This window comes from Brassica rapa, chromosome A07 (assembly GCF_000309985.2).
Source record: "Brassica rapa cultivar Chiifu-401-42 chromosome A07, CAAS_Brap_v3.01, whole genome shotgun sequence".
NCBI classification, from domain to species: domain Eukaryota; kingdom Viridiplantae; phylum Streptophyta; class Magnoliopsida; order Brassicales; family Brassicaceae; genus Brassica; species Brassica rapa.
Window position 1 is genome coordinate 19254930 of NC_024801.2, and position 18118 is coordinate 19273047.

General features: G+C 35.8%; 4 protein-coding genes and 1 non-coding gene across 6 annotated transcripts; 3 read left to right on the forward strand and 2 right to left on the reverse strand.

The window, feature by feature from the left end:
• Positions 1–3643: 3643 nt before the first annotated feature.
• On the reverse strand, positions 3644–6267 carry LOC103830304 (pentatricopeptide repeat-containing protein At3g61520, mitochondrial). The gene has a single exon (XM_009106065.3). It carries the CDS (start codon positions 6016–6018, stop codon positions 3730–3732), a length of 2289 nt encoding a protein of 762 aa, XP_009104313.2. The 5' UTR covers positions 6019–6267; the 3' UTR covers positions 3644–3729.
• Positions 6268–6544: 277 nt separating this feature from the next.
• LOC103830302 (3-methyl-2-oxobutanoate hydroxymethyltransferase 2, mitochondrial) lies at positions 6545–8999 on the reverse strand. Of its 2 annotated transcripts, none has more exons than XM_033275775.1 (5): positions 8571–8999; positions 7564–7770; positions 7345–7487; positions 7104–7161; positions 6545–7035 (listed from the first exon to the last, which is right to left on the reverse strand). In XM_033275775.1, the coding sequence occupies exons 1-5, from the start codon at positions 8976–8978 to the stop codon at positions 6808–6810; spliced, it is 1044 nt and encodes a 347-aa protein (XP_033131666.1). In that variant the 5' UTR covers positions 8979–8999; the 3' UTR covers positions 6545–6807. The 2 variants fall into 2 exon arrangements, with proteins under 2 accessions (XP_033131666.1, XP_009104312.1); XM_009106064.3 differs by having other exon boundaries at positions 6794–7035; positions 7104–7157; positions 7341–7487.
• A 2915-nt stretch (positions 9000–11914) lies between these two features.
• On the forward strand, positions 11915–14320 carry LOC103830306 (proline iminopeptidase). Its single transcript, XM_009106066.3, has 10 exons — positions 11915–12251; positions 12319–12455; positions 12533–12706; positions 12782–13018; positions 13110–13210; positions 13296–13368; positions 13460–13528; positions 13608–13715; positions 13807–13932; positions 14016–14320. The coding sequence occupies exons 1-10, from the start codon at positions 11945–11947 to the stop codon at positions 14208–14210; spliced, it is 1527 nt and encodes a 508-aa protein (XP_009104314.1). The 5' UTR covers positions 11915–11944; the 3' UTR covers positions 14211–14320.
• A 59-nt stretch (positions 14321–14379) lies between these two features.
• On the forward strand, positions 14380–14452 carry TRNAE-CUC. Its single transcript has one exon. It is a non-coding gene; the product is annotated as a tRNA-Glu (tRNA).
• Positions 14453–14708: 256 nt separating this feature from the next.
• On the forward strand, positions 14709–16471 carry LOC103830307 (reticulon-like protein B6). The gene is made up of 5 exons (XM_009106068.3): positions 14709–15031; positions 15342–15522; positions 15628–15769; positions 15948–16017; positions 16106–16471. Exons 1-5 carry the CDS (start codon positions 14827–14829, stop codon positions 16270–16272), a joined length of 765 nt encoding a protein of 254 aa, XP_009104316.1. The 5' UTR covers positions 14709–14826; the 3' UTR covers positions 16273–16471.
• Positions 16472–18118: the final 1647 nt, after the last annotated feature.

Genomic DNA, 18118 nt, shown 5'->3' on the forward strand with positions numbered 1-18118 from the left:
CCATGGATAATGTGTCAACAAAATGATGCTCCTCAACCTATGGTAATAAGATCAGTCTAGTTATAATTAATATTTATCTAATATATTCAAAGGTTAACTATTTTAAATCGTTTTTGTTTTTATAGTTGAATACATGTAATGGCTTTTACTGTGACAATTTTGTACCAAACAATCCCAACACTCCTAAGATGTGGACTGAAAATTGGACCGGATGGTTAGTTTTATTTTCTATTTTTATTATTTTGTAAATATTTTATCATAATATATTTATTTTGTCTTCTATTTGTTTAGGTTTAAGCAATAGGGTGGTAAAAATCCTCATAGAACAACCGAAGATGTTGCATTTTCTGTTGCAAGATTCTTCCAAAGAGGAGGAACTTTTAATAATTATTATATGGTAAAATATAATAATGGAAATTTAAATTATTTATTAAAACAAGTTTACAGAAAATCGACATTAACTAGAAAGAGTAATTGAAATGTTTTTATTATTGTAGTACCATGGAGGCACCAACTTTGACAGAACCGCAGGTGGTCCATACATCACAACCTCATATGATTATGATGCTCCCCTTGACGAATATGGTAAATTTAAAGTATATTCATATATAAAAATATTTTATAAGTTTCTATTTTTACTAACTTGGGAAAATCTATTAGGTAATTTGAATCAACCAAAGTACGGACATTTGAAACAACTTCATGATGTTCTTCACTCTATGGAGAGAATTCTCACATACGGAAACATCTCCACAATTGACTTTGGAAACTCCGCATCGGTGATATTCTTGTTATTTTTTTATCAATATTATATATGTTATTCTTGAACTAATTACTTATCATGAAAATATTACATAGGCAACTATTTATAAAACCGAAGAAGGATCAAGCTGTTTTTTTGGAAATGGAAATGAAACTTCAGATGCAACAATTAGTTTCCAAGGAGAATCTTACGTTGTCCCGGCTTGGTCTGTTACCATTTTACCGGATTGCAAAAATGAGGCTTTTAACACCGCCAAGGTTCTTTATTTTACATTTTCTTGTGTGGATTTTAAAATTTCATACTAACAACTATTATTCATTCAAAGTTGTAACCAATTTTTTTTTGTTGGTTTTATATTTTCAGATTATCACTCAGACTTCAATGATGGTTAAGAAACCAAATGAAGCTGAGGATGCCCCTTCAACTCTGAAATGGTCATGGAGACCAGAGAACATGGACAACTTCCTTTTGAAAGGAAAAGGAGAATCTACACAGACACAACTATTTGATCAGAAAGTAGTAACCAATGACCAAAGTGATTATCTATGGTACATGACTACCGTTAAGTTTAAGAAACGAGATCCAATTTCGGGTAAAATCATGTCTCTTCGCGTCAACAGCACTGCTCATGTCCTTCACGCTTTTGTCAATGGAAAACATATTGGTAAGTAACTCAAATATATGTTTTACAAATCTCAATAACACCAATTTACCAAAAAGTCTTTGATTTATATTTTTAGGTAATCAGCATGCTGAGAATGGAAAATTTAACTATATATTTGAGAAAGATGTGAAATTTAAGTCTGGTCGTAATGTCATTGCTCTTCTTAGCATAACTGTGGGACTTGCAGTAAGTTCTTAGATATTATTTTATCTTGTATTTCTTTTAAATGTTAAAAATCTTTTTTTATTAATTTTAACTGAAAATAAAATCTGGTCAATTTTTTTTATAGAACTATGGTGCTTTCTTTGAAAGTAAGCCGGCTGGAATCACTGGACCCATTTTTATTACTGGAAGAAATGGTGATGAAACTATTGTTAAGGACTTGTCTGCTCATAAATGGAGCTATAAAACTGGTTTAAATGGGTTTGAGAACCAACTCTTTAGAACGGAATCAATGTCTAAATGGTCAGTTGAAGGTGTACCGTTTAACCGAACCATGACTTGGTATAAGGTAAATAGATGTTATTATCTATAAGATAACAAACCAAATACTTGTTGATTTAATTATTACATCTTGTCTTTCAGGCTACATTCAAGGCTCCCTTGGGAAATGATCCAGTTGTTGTCGATCTTATGGGACTTGGAAAAGGTACAGCATGGGTCAATGGAAACAACATTGGACGTTATTGGCCGGCATTCATTTCAAGCGAAAATGGTTGTGATGTAAAATGTAACTATAAAGGGGCTTATCATGCTGAAAAATGTCTGACCAATTGTGGAGAACCCACACAAAGATGGTACATTTTCCACATCTTATTAGATTCTAGAATCATATATTTTAATGTTAAAATCTGAGAAATATTTACTGGGATTTTTTTGCTTTGTTCTTTTCTTGAACAGGTATCATGTCCCTCGTTCTTTCTTGAATGCACAAGGAGATAACACACTAGTTTTGTTTGAGGAGATGGGAGGAAACCCATCGCTTGTCAATTTCCAAACTACTAGAGTGGGAAGTGTATGTGCAAACGTCAACGAGAAAAAAATTATTGAGCTTTCATGCGATAGAAAACCTATTTCTGCCATCAAATTTGCATCATTTGGTAATCCAAATGGCAATTGTGGATCTTTTGAAAAAGGAACTTGTGAATCAAGTAAAAACACGATTGATATTCTCACACAAGAATGCGTTGGAAAAGAGAAGTGTTCCATTGATGTTTCTACGGAAAAGTTTGGAGCACCAGATTGCAGTGGTGCTACTAGAAGGCTCGCCGTCGAAGCTATCTGCTAAATGTTTTTCTAGATTTATATTTTTTTATCATATTTCCAAACTATGCTATATTTTTTCCGGAAGATTTAAGTATTTTTAATATTTATGGGTGGTTGCTTCATTCAATATAAGAACACAGTTTTATATACATTTTACATAGTCATCTTCTTTTCCCAAAACAATCATGGTCATTTCTTCTCTACCATCCTCACTCTCTCTCTAGAAAATTGAAAAATTGTTCCCTTCAATATTTATTATTTTTCAATTAATATATAACACAGAATAAAATGCGGTACCTCAGTTGATAAATAGCTAATTTTAGTTCATTAAGATACACGAGTTCAAATCTTATTGTGACATTTTTTTGTATTAAATAAAATTTTGAGCGTACAACCAATCACAAAATGATAGAGAAAATAAAATCTTGACAGTACAACCAATCACACAAAATGATGGAGAAAATCTTGACCGTGCAAAATGATTGAGCTACAGAACCGGTTAGATGCAGAGTTTCTACCGGCTCAGATGTGTTCCGTGAAGTTCAAAGAATGGATAGCTGTTCTTGCCACTCTCTTACTTCCACCATTATATCATGACACTTGGAAAAGCATGACCAAAATTTATATTTATTTTTTTCACGAGCGCAGGTACTTTATGATATATTCCGGTCTGTTCTACGGTTGTGGAAAGCATATAGCATGATGACATTTGTTTCCATAACAATCAAAACACCCATTTGGTAACCTCTTTAAAATATTGTTCTTTGTTTCAGTCTCACTTGTGGTTAGCTCAGTACCATGACTTACTCCAGATCTTAGAGGAGAAACTCTCAGCCACCCCACGAGAAGGAAGCAGTAGAGGTTCCATCTCTTGAATATAAAAGTATATTTTATTTTTGGAGATTTTCTCACTTTTTCAATCTTTTATTCAGGTTACTAAAATTGAACAATAAATCAAAACATAGGGAGCCATTTTGTATTCTATTAAAGCAATGAAGAATCGAGGTAGATGATACAAAAACCAAATCATCACAGACTAAAGACACGGAAAACTGAAGTTTTTCTCGACCTTATAACCAACAGGGTAACCTTGCATAAACTGTTTAAGCTTAATCAAATCATCAGAGCTAGTGAGACGCTCCATTAAAATCTCCACTGTGGTCTGATTTGCTTCGCAGGAGGACTGGTTCATTTCGTCCATTAGCTTAAACAATGTCTCCTTTTGGTGCACCTCATTAAGACACTTAAACAAGGCATTGTAAGTTTCCACATTCGGTCTCACCATCTTCTCTTTCATTTCCTCTTTCAGAGACATAGCTTGTCCGAGATTCCCCGCCTTGCAAAACGCGTTTATGAGAATGTTGTATATCACGGTGTTCGGACTGACCTTTGAGCGCGAACCCATGTCATTGAATAGCTTCAACGCTTCGCTTACATCCCCAGCCGAGCAATAAGCTTCTATTATCACTCCATACGTCACAACGGTTGGATGCAACCCGTCTTCTCTCATATTCTCCATCATTTTCTGAACACTCTCGAAGTCCTTGAGTTTACAGAAAAACGAGACCAATGTGTTGTAAGTGATGGAATCTGGTTTCATCTTTGCTTCCTCCATATCGGTTAGCATCTCATAGACTTTCTCTCCGTTGTTCTTATCACAAAACAGCCCAATAAGCATGTTGTACGCCAGCAAATCAAGAGAGAACCCTGACTGTTTCAGTTTCTCCACCACTCTAACCGCGTCATGATCTCTTCTAGCTTGGCACAATCCAGATATCAAAGCGTAATAGATCTTTGCATCAGGTGAACAACCATCTTCCAACATTTGGTCAAACAGTCCCATAGCGTTTTCTACATTACCAACGCTGCAGTAAGCATGGATCAACGTCGTGTAAGTAACCACGTTCCCTTTCAAGCCTTCCCTTTGCATATCCGTAAAGAAAGCAATCGCCATGTTCACTCCATGGTGCCTGCATATTCCGCCGATAAGTGTATTGAGAGTGACAACATTGGGTTTAATCCCATCCTCCTTCATCCGAGACACCACTTCTTTAGCCGTCTCAAGCTGCCCCGCTATGCAATACCCACCAACCAAGCAGTTGTAAGTAACCGTAGTTGGCGCACAACCTTCTTCCGTTTTCATCTTCAACAACAGCTCCTCAGCTTCCTTCATCCTCCCCACCTTACACAACCCGTCGATAAGAGTGTTGAAATGAATCGAATCAGCTTTAATCACACCTCCATCATCAGTTCTCTTCCCACACATTTCTTCAAAAACTCCCAGAGCTTCATCAACCCTCCTTGACTTGCACAAAGTGTTAATAAGAATCCCCAACGTCACTACATCAGGCCGAATCTTCATCTCGTCCATCTTCACAACCACATCATTCATTCTACTAATCTCCATATTCCTTCCCAAAACCGTCAACAACGCATTGAAAGAAGGAGCTTGAAGCGGAGCAGCCCTGTTCTTCATCAGACCGCTCAAAACCTCCCACGCTACATCTGTCCGAGCATTTCTACATAGACTAGTTATAAACCGAGTCAACCAAACACAGTTCGGAGCCACACCATGAGAACCAAACCTCGAAATCAACCCAACAATCTCCTCTTCCTTCAAAACCCTTCCTCTCCAAACCTCATGGAAAACAATATCAGCAGTGATTCTATTAGGACGAAAGACTGATCCTTTACAAAGCATTTCGTCGAGCACCTTGAACGCATCATCCACTCTCTTATTTCTGAACAAAACATCAATCACAACGTTACGAACTTGCGTGTTCTTCACGCCCGAATCGAGCCGTTCGTAGACGAGAACGGACTGGTTCACCATACCCATACGCGAAAACCATCTGATGAGAAGCTTAGTGGCGACGACGGTGAGCGGGATGTTCTTCTCCGTGGCGGTCTCGTAGAGACGGAGAAGCTTATCCTTTGCGTCGGGTTCGCTACCGGCGAATTCGATAGCCGATTGAAACACTAATGATAGAGACTCTTCGCGGCGGTTCAGAGACTGAGATTTCGCGTCGAGGTAGCTCAAGAAGGAGACTGCCAGAGAGTAGGATCCGAGACGGCGGGTGATTTGAGAGAATGCTGGAGGAGGTAGAGAGGTTGCGAGGAGAGAAGAAAGCGTCTCGCTTGAAGCCCAATCGTGATGTGGGATTTTACGGAGATTCTCTAGTAACCGGGCTTCCACTGATTCATGGCTCTCCGGTTTGATTCCGGGAGGTGGGTCAGCATCGGCGGAGAATCTACGGAGGAGTCGGGGATGGTTGAGGAGATAGTAGGAGTTCCGGCGCCGGGAAAGTGATAGCAAAGTATTCATCTTTTCGAAGGTTTTGAAGAAGACGACGGCCGCCGGGAGAAAGTGAGGCGACTAACTCTGATCGGCGGGTTTGATTTGCACTCTAATGGGCTTTAATGAGGCCTTTGCACATACTGGGCCCAAGAAGGATTATACATCAAGAAGAAAAAAATATTTAATATAGTATTTAAAAATTTTTGGAGTCATTTATTTCAAAATTTAGATGATTAAAAATTAATAAGATTTTTTAAAAAATAATCTATATATTTGATTACACTATTTTTTCTTTTAAAACCAAAATATATATATATATATATATTTAAATGTCATCAAAACATTTTAAAAATCAAGAATTTTTTTAAAACTTTGTTCTTTAAGCTATTTTTCATAATATAAAATTTTAGTATATTTGCTGTTATAAAAAATTAGTATATTTAAAATTTTATAAATTCATAACACTATATTTAGAATCAAAGAAAAACATTAAAGAATTGTATATATATCTAAATTTGGGGCAAAAGCTCTTTCTTTAGTAATCAAAATCAGAAGAAAAAAAAAACTCTTTTCTTTATCACACATTGAGGACAAATATTTATTTTTCATAAAAACTCTCACTTATTTTACCAGTCGTTGATATTACCCTGACCTGAACTCTGAAAATACAACTCTTCTTATCGCATCAAATGCTATCCAGCAAAACTTCTAAAAGTCCTATAATAGGACTTTTATTTCTTCAAACCATGTCCGACTACTCAAAATAAGGTGCCTGAGAGAAGTTCTACAGCTTTGTCACTGAGAAGACAGTGAATCTTAAGACTCCATCTTCTCAGCTGATGCAGCAGCATCAGAAGCAGCTTTATCTAGTCCCATTTTTTGTAACTCGCTTAAGAACCCGTCCAGGTCGTTTGAGGAGATCTTGTAAGGGCTGTGAGAAGGACCTGGAAACGTGTGTTTGGTTACTTCTTCCTTATACTCCAACAGTGCTTTGTTGATCACTTCTCCTACTTGAGCGTACTGCTTACAAAACTTTGGAGTCACCTGAAAATAAAAGGGAAAATTATTAGAAAATGAATGGTAGTTAAAAATTCATTGGTTCAGGTTTTGACCTTAGCATGATGTGGATGCTGCATCATTCCCAGGAGATCATGGTAGACTAAAACCTGCAGCCACAAAAACAGTTTCATAGTTGATCATTATAGTAGCAGCTCGCTCTTTTGTGCTGATCTTACTCTTCAATCATTCAAAAAGGCCAACACTTGAGAAAATGGTTTATTCAATCAAACCGGAAAAAAAAAACAAATATCTCTCAATAAGACCAATGTAAAAGGAGTGTGAAAACGAACTTGTCCACTGCAGAAAGGGCCAGCTCCTATGCCAATGGTTGGAATATGAAGAGCAGAGGTTGCAGCAGCAGCCACAGGAGGCGGAACACATTCTAATACAACCGAAAAACATCCAGCTTCTTGTAAAGCCATTGCAGTTTCCACAACCTAATAATCCCCACCAAAAATAAACTTTTCTTCAAAAAAGGAAACGAGCACAAACATGAAAATCTTAGTTTCAGACCTTAACAGCACTAGCTATGTTTCTCCCTTGTGGTCTGAAACCACCAAGAACACTGATAGCTTGAGGAGTCAACCCGACATGTCCCATAACAGCAATCCCTGCTTCCACAATGGATTTTGCAGCAGTGATCCTTGAAGGTGAACCTCCTTCAAGTTTAATAGCATCCATTCCTCCTTCTTTTAACACTCTTACTGCACTATCAACCGCCTGACCATCATGTAAACCAAAACTTAATCAACCAAACTAATGCTTTGCTCAAACAATACAAGTGGAAAAGGAACAAAACTTGGTGCTGTTTCAAAGAGATTAGGTAGACAAAAGCATCCACATTTCAACTATAAATAAAGGGTTATTAACCGCCTGGCATCATTCAAACTAAAACTTAATCAACCAAACTGCTGTTTTGCTCAAATAATACATGTCTCAAAAGGACAAAAGAACACAACTTGGTGCTGTGTGAAGGAGATTAGCTAAACAAAAACATCCACATTTCAAGTGTCAACAAAGGGTTATCAACCGCCTTTTCATAATTTAAACTAAAACTTAATGAATCAACAAAATAATTCTTTGCTCAAACAATACATGTCTGAAAGGGTAAAAAAAAAACAAAACTTGGTGCTGTTCCAAAGAGATTAGCTAAACAAAAGCATCCACATTTCTATACTAGAAATTCTAGTCTAATTAACCGCCTGCTCATCATTCAAACTAGAACTTAATCAACCAAACTGGTGCCTTGCTCAAACAATGCAAGTCTTAAAGGACAAAAGAACACGCCTTGGTGCTGTTCCAAAGAAACTAGCTAAACAAAAGCATCTACATTTCAACTGTAATTAAAAGAGTTATCAACCGCCTGGCCACCACTTAAACTTAACCAACCAACCAAATTGGCGTTTCGCTCAAACAATGCATGGTCTCAAAAGGACAAAAGGACACAACTTGATGCTGTTCCAAAGAGATTAGTTAAATAAAAGCATCCACATTTCGACTGTAATGAAACGCTTATTCACCTGATTGGTGCTGGACTCATACGTGCCAAACGGCAAATCACCGACAAGAAGCGGCCTTTTAGCTCCACGAGCAACGGCGCGGCAGTGAACGAGCATCTCGTCCAAGGAGATAGGAAGAGTGGTGTCGTAGCCATGAACAACCATGGAAGCTGAATCCCCGACGAGACAAACATCGATTCCAGCCGTATCGATGTGAACGGCGGAAGGGTAGTCGTAACCGGTGACGACGGTTATCGGCTCGCCTTTCCGATGTTTCTGCCTCAGCTGCGTGAGAGTCACTCTCTGGTTCGGATTTTGCGGTTTGGGTCCTCCGTAAACGGTATTCTCCGGTACGTTGCTCATAAACCGGGAGGCGGTTATGGTTCTAACGGCACGGCGAGAGCAGCGACTGACGAGCGAAGAAGCCATTGTCGTCGATTGAAAACAGAACTGAAAATTAATTAAAAAATTTAAACACTTTTAGGTAAAAAATCGTTTCTTTTTTAAATAAAAACGATGTTGGTGACTCACGCGCTGGTGACTCTTGATCGAGACAGAGAGTAGAGAGAGTCCTGTTTGGTAATGTGATGACAACATATCATTGTCAGACTATCTACAATGGTCAAAACTTTCAACACCTTAATTTTCTACTTTTAACACTCCATATTATTTTCTTTTTTTTCTACCTAATTATTCAACATCCATTTTATTTTTCATCTCTACAATATTTTTTTTAATAAAATTCAACACCATATTCCACTTTTTTAATTCATTTTTAAATTAATAACTAGTACATATTAATAATAATTTTGATTGTGATTAACTTTAACAAAATAAATGACATAATTTTTAATATATGTTCATAAATAATTATTTTTAAAATAATACTTAAATAAATATTATTAAAACAAATTACATTACGAAATTTCAAATACACACAATAAAAAATGATTTCGAAATTGGTAATTGTTAGGATTTTAGTAGTTGGAAGGATAATTTGTGGAGTTTTGCGAAAGGGTTATTGTTTTGATCTATTTTTGACACAAAATAGAATAATAGTAATATTATAGTCAAAACAGATTTTGTTTTTCTATGTCGAAATCTAATAAACCAAGTCTCTATTTATAGAATAGGAAAAGTTATGAATTTTGATAATTTTTTTTGTAAAAAAATATTATTTAATATAAAATAATTGATCTCAAACATTTTGATGAGATAAAAAATTTATGCAATCTAAACAGTTAATAGTTTGCTGACACTTGCACCAATCAGATTTATTGTTTTTAAAACCAAAAAAAATTAATATCGACAACTTCCCTCATCTTTGTGTAGATGAGAATGACCCAAACTAATCTGGTGGCTGCCCAAATTTTGTTTTTCAACCTGTTGAATGTAATCAACAAAATTGAATCCACGTCACTTTCTTCACTTATTCAACAGGTTCATTGTGACTATTCAACCGTTGAAAAAAACTTTCAACAAGCCCATTGTGACTAGTCTCATGATTGAAGTCAAATATTTGTCTCACTCGCTATACGTTGTTGGTTGGTCATTGTCTGAATTCTTCACTCGCTTACTCATATTTCTGAGAATCTCAGGACAATGGAGAATGAATTGTACTTGGATGGTGAGGATTGCCTTTTTCATCGTGATCATCTCGGCAGAAGCTTCCATTCACGAGTACAAGAACCAAAGCTTCACTTCGGAACTAAATGGTCGCTACTTCCAAGGCGGAAGCGAATGCCTTTATGCTTCTAACACCTTTTCTTGCTATACATGTTTATGGAGTTCTAAGTTTGTGCATTTGGTATAGTACTGCTTGCAGACGGAGTTATTCAATTGTATATGTGTTTTCCTCGTTTGGTTACTTTTTCTTCTCAATATATATGATATCTAGACGATGCTTAGCATTCACATGTTTGCTTGACGAGTGAGCAAGTAACAAAACATCATCATGCATCATAGCTCCATTGTATATAACACTATACCTGATGTTGTCTTCCTTTAGGTGTGACGACGTGACGTTCGTGAGGACGCTGAATCTGTTGGGAAGCAGAATGTAATGCTGTCAGCCACATTTTTGGTTGAAGCAATTATACTTGAGGGGAAAGACCGTGATCGAATTGGGTCTACCACAGATCTTGATCCAGTTATTTGTTGCACCCGAGAGCTTGTCCATTCTGGTTCTTGCAATCTAAGTTGGTTTATTAATAAAAGTAAACAATACTAATGGTTTTACGAATGTATTATTATCAAATAAATACAAATTATGTTTATATATAAACTTTAATAAATTATATAAAATATAAGTAAAAATACATTAAACATAAGTAAAAATTGTATAAACTATAAGTAAAGTATTATTTTTAAATGTGAAATTTCATATCAAACTGTGATTTTAGTAAATTGTGATTGATTATAGTCAAATATTGGTCATAATATTAACAAATATTGCTAAACAATTAAGTTCATAAAATTATCTTTAATAAATATTAATGGAGTTGAATTAGTTTATAAATTTATATTATATATATATATAATAAAATAAAAATATGTAGTTTAAAAAAAATTAAGGCATTTAAAAGTGTTGAACTAGTATTGCTATTATCGGAGAAAGAATAGTTTGGAAGAACTCTATGGTTATTTACGGGGAAAAGTGGCTCCTTTTAAAGAATTTTTTGGCTTCATGTCGCTATGTTATCTCTTGCTCGGGCTAACTTGGTTTCTCATGTTGGTGAAGGATATAGGAGGTACAAGTCAGATTCACTGACATATTTGTTATTACTCTTGGCATGTGTGAGATGACTACTCAGTACTTTGATTACTCTATTTTCAACTCGACTGGAAGAAAACCAATGGAACTTACTTTGTGGGCTGTGAGAGTGTAATGCTCGTTATAGTATCTTCCACACCGAACATTCTCTGCAAGTCCTATCGATTATCACATCAGAGACCGTTTACTCTCGTTACAATCGTCACGACCCGCGATCAGATTCCAGTTCTCTCTTTGAATTGTAATTTGGTTCTATTAGTAGTCCAAATTTGATGTATTTTTTTTAGTTCCTTTGTGAATTCAACCGTTCACGTATAAATATATATTCTAATTTTAAAACAATATTTTTCAGAAGAAAATGGTATAAATCTTAACATTTACATCAAAATAGAAAAATATCATATTCACCATGAAGTCAATAACAAGGTTACTCTAATATCAAAATCATAGCTTTCCTCGTATTGATCAACTTCAGTTTAGCTCACCTTCATGTTTTTAAGTGCTACATTCCTCAATGATGTCTCTAGTGCTACTGAACCCAAACTAAATTAAAAATGTAAAGACCTTTTTGGATAAAAATCATTTCTTTTTACCAGAAAAGCAAATAAAATAAAAAAAGAAGATGTTGGCCATTCACGCGCTGCTGACTCCGATTCCTAGGAGGAGGATAACGATTCCAAAGTTGACTCCTTTCATACTCTCTCCATCAGAATCATCCTCCGGTTTAATCAGTTTCTACCGTCGCCGGAGATCTCATCGAGTAATCACTTCCATGGCTGGATCAGGATCCGCCTCCACGCCGGAGCACGTAACAGAGAAGTGGTTTTCCGTGCCGGAGCTCCGGTTGCGTAACCATCGCTTCTCAGTCCCTCTCGATTACTCCAAAGCTTCTCCCAACATCTCCGTCTTCGCTCGAGAAATCGTCGCCGGTAAAGCTTTTAAAGATCAAACCTTTTCAATGATGTGAGATTGAAATGTTTTCTCTTTTTGTGTTAGTTGGCAAAGAGGAGCAGGCGTTGCCGTATCTATTGTACTTACAAGGCGGTCCTGGATTCGAAGGTCCAAGACCTAGCGAAGCTGGTGGATGGATCCAACGAGCTTGTGAGGAGTTTCGTGTCATCTTACTCGATCAAGTACCATACTTTTATTACTCTTCTCTGACTTTTGGAGACTTGTAGTCTTAGTTGTTTGTGTGTTTGGTCTTGTGCAGAGAGGAACAGGCTTGTCAACTCCTTTGACGTCTTCCTCTATGCTTCAGTTCAAATCAGCTAGTGATTTAGCTGATTACTTGGCTCATTTTCGAGCTGATAATATAGTCAATGATGCTGAGTTTATTAGAGTTCGTCTTGTTCCTAACGCTGGTCCTTGGACTATTTTGGGTCAGGTAATAATGAGTTGTGTATATTACACGCTCTTGTGATTTGATTTTGTTGTTCATGTGGATTTGGTGTTTCTGCAGAGTTTTGGTGGCTTCTGTGCGTTGACTTATCTGAGCTTTGCGCCTCAAGGACTTAAACAAGTGCTGATAACCGGAGGAATCCCACCGATTGGTAAAGCATGCACAGCGGATGATGTGTATGACGCTGGTTTTGAGCAAGTTGTTCGTCAGAACGAGAAGTACTACAAGAGGTTCCCTGAAGACGTTGAGATTGTTCGTGAACTTGTAATTTACTTGGCTGAATCTGAAGGCGGAGGGGTGAGGAAGGGGTCAAAACATTCCTCCAATTTCACTGACCAGTTTAGTTTAGTTTTAGTTTAATTACTTGTCTTTGTTTATTTGTCTTTAGGTACCTCTTCCATCAGGAGGCATCCTCACTCCCCATGGTCTTCAGACTCTTGGTCTTTCTGGTTTAGGATCTAGTACTGGTTTTGAGCGTCTGCATTACATGTAAGAGTTTCGCTTTGTTAATATTTTTTTTATCAATCATCTCACATGTTCTGTAATAAACTTTGCCTTTCTTGCTTGATCATAGGTTGGAGAGAGTATGGGATCCTATTTTAGTTCCTGGATCACCAAAGCGTATTAGTCACTTCTTCTTAAACGCTGTAAGAGAATTGCTGTTATTCTCAGAGTATTATCTGTTTTGCGGTGGAATCAATAGAGTCTGATTATATGCTTGGTGGATCTGTATTGCAGTTTGAGACTTGGCATTCTTTTGATACAAACCCACTCTATGCTCTTCTCCACGAGGCTATATACTGCGAGGTATAGTTTCTTCAATCACCCATCTTCTTTCCTGTTTTAATCAGTTCCTTTGAAGTTCATTAATTTGAAAGTTTCTCAGGGTGATTCATCAAGATGGTCTGCTCATAAATTACGAGAAAAAGTTGAGTGCAAATTCGATGCAGTGAGAGCAGCCAAAGAAGGCCAAAATGTACTCTTCACTGGAGAGGTGACTAGTTTGTAATAGTTTTATTAAATTCTCGGCACTCACTCACTCACATTGCCTAGCTAAATAAGAATCTGGATTGATTTTTCTGCAGATGATATTTCCATGGATGTTTGATGAGATTCATGCCTTGAAACCATTCAAAGCTGCCGCAGATCTCTTGGCCAAGAAAGAGGACTGGCCTCCATTATACGATCCTGCTACATTAAAAACCAACAAGGTCTGTTTCAAGAGTCTTCATAATTTGTTTCTTATGGATCAAACAGTTTCCTCTTGTTTTTCACATGATTTTCTTTTATGTAGGTGCCTGTTGCTGCGGCGGTATACTATGAAGATATGTATGTAAACTTCAGGCTAGTGATGGAAACAGCTTCTCAGATTTCGAGTATAAGGCTTTGGGTAACGAATGAGTTTATGCACTCGGGTCTTCGTGATGCTGGAAGACAGATTCTTGATCATTTGTTGGGAATGAACAATGGGAAAAAGCCTCTCTTTTGATGATTATCTATTGCTTTGTGACATGTTTGTTTTCTTCTTTGTACTCTATTTGAGGATTGAGTAAAGAAAGAAAGATTAATGAATAAGAAAGTCTTTTGAATTTCTGGACTCACTTTACAAAAAAAATAGATTATATTGAATTTGGACATGCTACATGGAGTAAACAAAATCCGTTGTAGTCTAGCTGGTCAGGATACTCGGCTCTCACCCGAGAGACCCGGGTTCGAGTCCCGGCAACGGAGATACTTTTTTAATTCCCGAAATTTTAGAAACGACGACGGTTTGGTCGGAAAACAAGTGAGCCGCTGATTTTCAGCTTTATTGATCCAACTGTTGACACGTGTACAGAATTGATTCAGACCGTGTCGGTTACTTTAATGAAAGGTAATAAAAGTCGCACCAAGGCACTAGCATTGGGTTGCCACCACGTTCGAGGCACTAAACTTAAACGTCTGTTTTATTTTTTTCCTCAATCGAAGATTAACGCCGTTAAACGTAACTTCGTGGTCCGGATACACCGAACCTCAGGCTCGTACATATATATAGCCCCCTCATTAACCTATTCTCAGTTTCTCACCTCTCTCTTGCTTCCGTTTCTCTTTACGTTGGATCGAAAATGGCGGAAGAATCGGAGAAACCTGTGCACACGGAAGAGTCTCTGATGGAGAAGATAGCTGAGAAGATCCACGATCATCACGATTCATCGTCGTCGTCGGACTCTGACCACGAGAAGCCGGAGTCTCAGTCGGCTTTGAAGGCGAAGATATACCGTTTGTTTGGGAGGGAGAAGCCTGTTCACAAGGTTCTCGGTGGTGGCTTGCGTACGTTCTCCTTCTAAATCTCCCTCTTTTAATTTCATCTGCTTACAATGAAATAATCTCAGACACAAGTTTGCGTTGTCGGAACCGACACAATGTGCTTTGTAATAAGACAAGTTATATGCATCGAAACTGTTTATCATGTGAATGAATGATTAATAGGATCTGGTCTGTGTATTAAAAGTTTTGGTTTTTATTAGGATGGTAGAGTCTGAGATCGTTGTTTTGCTTTTATTTCAATCCATCCATGTCGTATGATAAAAGATTTTGACTTTTCTTATTGGGTTTTGATTTTGAACTTGTCTCTGTGCAGCCGCCGATGTGTTCTTGTGGAGGGATAAAAAGCTCTCAGCCGCTGTTCTTGGTGTAGCTACTGCCATTTGGGTTCTGTTCGAGTTGGTTGAGTATCATTTCCTGAGTCTTGTGTGTCACATTTTGATATTCTCCCTCGCTGCCATGTTCTTATGGTCTAATGCTCATGCCTTCATGAAAAAGTAAGCTTCTTCTTTTTTTGCTGACTTAATCCTGTTACAAGTAAGAACTTGTAATGTTTATTTCTTTGCTTTGTTTACAATGTTCAAAAACTCTTTTGTTTCCAGGTCTCCACCTAAAATTCCTGAGATCCAAGTTAAAGAGGAACATTTCCTTCTGATTGCTTCTGCATTGAGAAACGAGCTGAACCAGGCCTTTGTTATCCTAAGGAGCATTGCGTTAGGAAGGGACTTGAAGAAGTTTCTGATGGTATGTTTATGCTTGGTTCGTTGATATTGATATATGTATGTCTATAAGTTAAGACCTATTGCAACCTACCCATGAATCTTTCGTGATTGTAAGACGTCCTGGTTTCCTATTATATGGTTATCTTGTGAAAAACTTGTATTTATTTGTGTTCAATGTGCATTGGATGTTAATCTCTCAGGTTGTGGTTGGGCTGTGGATAATCTCGGTTGTGGGCAACTGGTTCAACTTCTTGACTCTTGTCTACATCTGTAAGTGTACCAATAACAAGTTTTAAAGTTGCATAAAGCTTTTTGTCTTCTGATTGTTGAATCTAAATTATGTGGGGAAAAAATATAGGTTTTGTGGTGCTGCATACAGTACCGATGCTGTATGAGAAACATGAGGACAAGGTGGATCCAGTGGCAGAGAAGACGTTGAAGGAGCTGAAGAAACATTACATGGTTTTCGATGAGAAAGTTCTTTCTAAGATCCCTCTTGCTTCCCTAAAAGCAAAGTTGGGTTAGAGACTTTATAATGAAGCAACCTCTCTATATCCCCTTTGACGTTTTGCTTTTGTGTCTTGGGGCATTTCTGTTTCTTTATATTTTTACACAAGACTCGAGAAGAAACTGTTACTCTGCTTTTACCTGTGTTCATTACTCTCATTTTGCGAGAGCCTTTTTTTCATTTTTGGGGTTATTTGATGTGAACGATGAGATGATCTATACTATACTAAAAGGAGGATATAAGCTCCTTTTAGAGTGTTCACATAGGCACAAAAAATCGTCCAATCAGAGAGCTCGAAGTTGCTACGTCATATCATTTATTTTTTTGTAAAAAATAAAAAAACAATGCAAAGTAGAGGATCGAACCCGGGTTAGTATGACATAAATATAGGGCAAATACTACTAAGCCATTGAAACTTTCTTGGACACATATACAAGAATCACTAAATATGTAATCACACTCTTATGTACATTTACAATAATATGGATTCAATTTTCAAGACTCCGATAATTTGTTTTGTAAAAAAAAATAACTAAGTGACTAAGATAATATATTCTTTGAAAGTGTGAGAACATTGACAAATATGAAAAGACATAGATTTTTGTTTTCATGAAAAAGTTAAAATTTTTGTAAAAGTAAGTTTAACATATAAATTTTCGTGACAAATATGAAAAAAACATAGTTTTTTGTACAATTTTGACAAAACAACTCAAAACATAATTCTCTAATGTCTTAATAAAATATTATTTAAGGGTGCGATTTTTAAATATATCAATTCAATAAATTTTGTAATTTATAGACAAAACAATAACACAACAAATTTTGAAATATTTATTTAACCTATCGATTTCTTTTCATGAGAATCCAACTAAAGAAGATAGAAAAAAACAATTAGATTTATTTAATTATGATTTTATTAAATTTTGATTAATTTCAAATTGTAAGAATGTATCTTTTTGAAGTTACAAGAAAATAATGTTCTTTCTTTATTACACTAGCATTATATATAGATTCTATATACACAAATAAATATAATATAACAACATAAGCTTGCTTTCCCCGATTCATATGAAAACTTTTAAGTTATCCACCAAAACAAATTAATTAAATCAATCAAATTGTTAGAATATAACAAATTAATATATAATTTTATTTTAAATTAAATTATTTAAAAAGTGTATTCTCATTAAAAACAAAATAATAAATAAGTAAAACTGATTTAATGGTAATTTTTATGACATATATATATTATGTGAAAGAAATATAAGCTTAATATGGAAAAAAATCTTAAATACAAAAAACTCTAAAATTAACGAAAAAACAAATAAAAATTAAACTATTATATCAATTGAAAGCTTCTTAGACAATATTAATAAAATATTTAAGCGATAATTAGACAAATTTGATTTTTTTTAGCCAAAAGTTTATTATTAATTAGCATCAGTTATTTCAAGATGTTTAAGAAATGATGGACTTAAATGATATATGAATTATGAATAGTAATACTTTGTAAAGCTGACTTAGATAACACATCTGCACATTATTTTCAGTCTTTTTTTATGCCTAAATTCAATTTCTTCTGAGCAGTTATTCCACAAAGAGATCGTATGAGATATTGTTTTGATGTTCAGATTTGTTTCTTGACTGTTAAGAAGATTAATAACTGTAAAAATGTCTATTTCGAATATTATATGTCTATAACTGAATCTCCAACATGAGACAACTTTGTTTAAAAAATAAATAATTTCATTTTTTATACTATATAATAAATATATATTATTTACTGATAATAAAAATATAGTTATTCATCTATCACAAATATCTATGCAAATATGTGAATCATGTACAACAATCAAATAACAT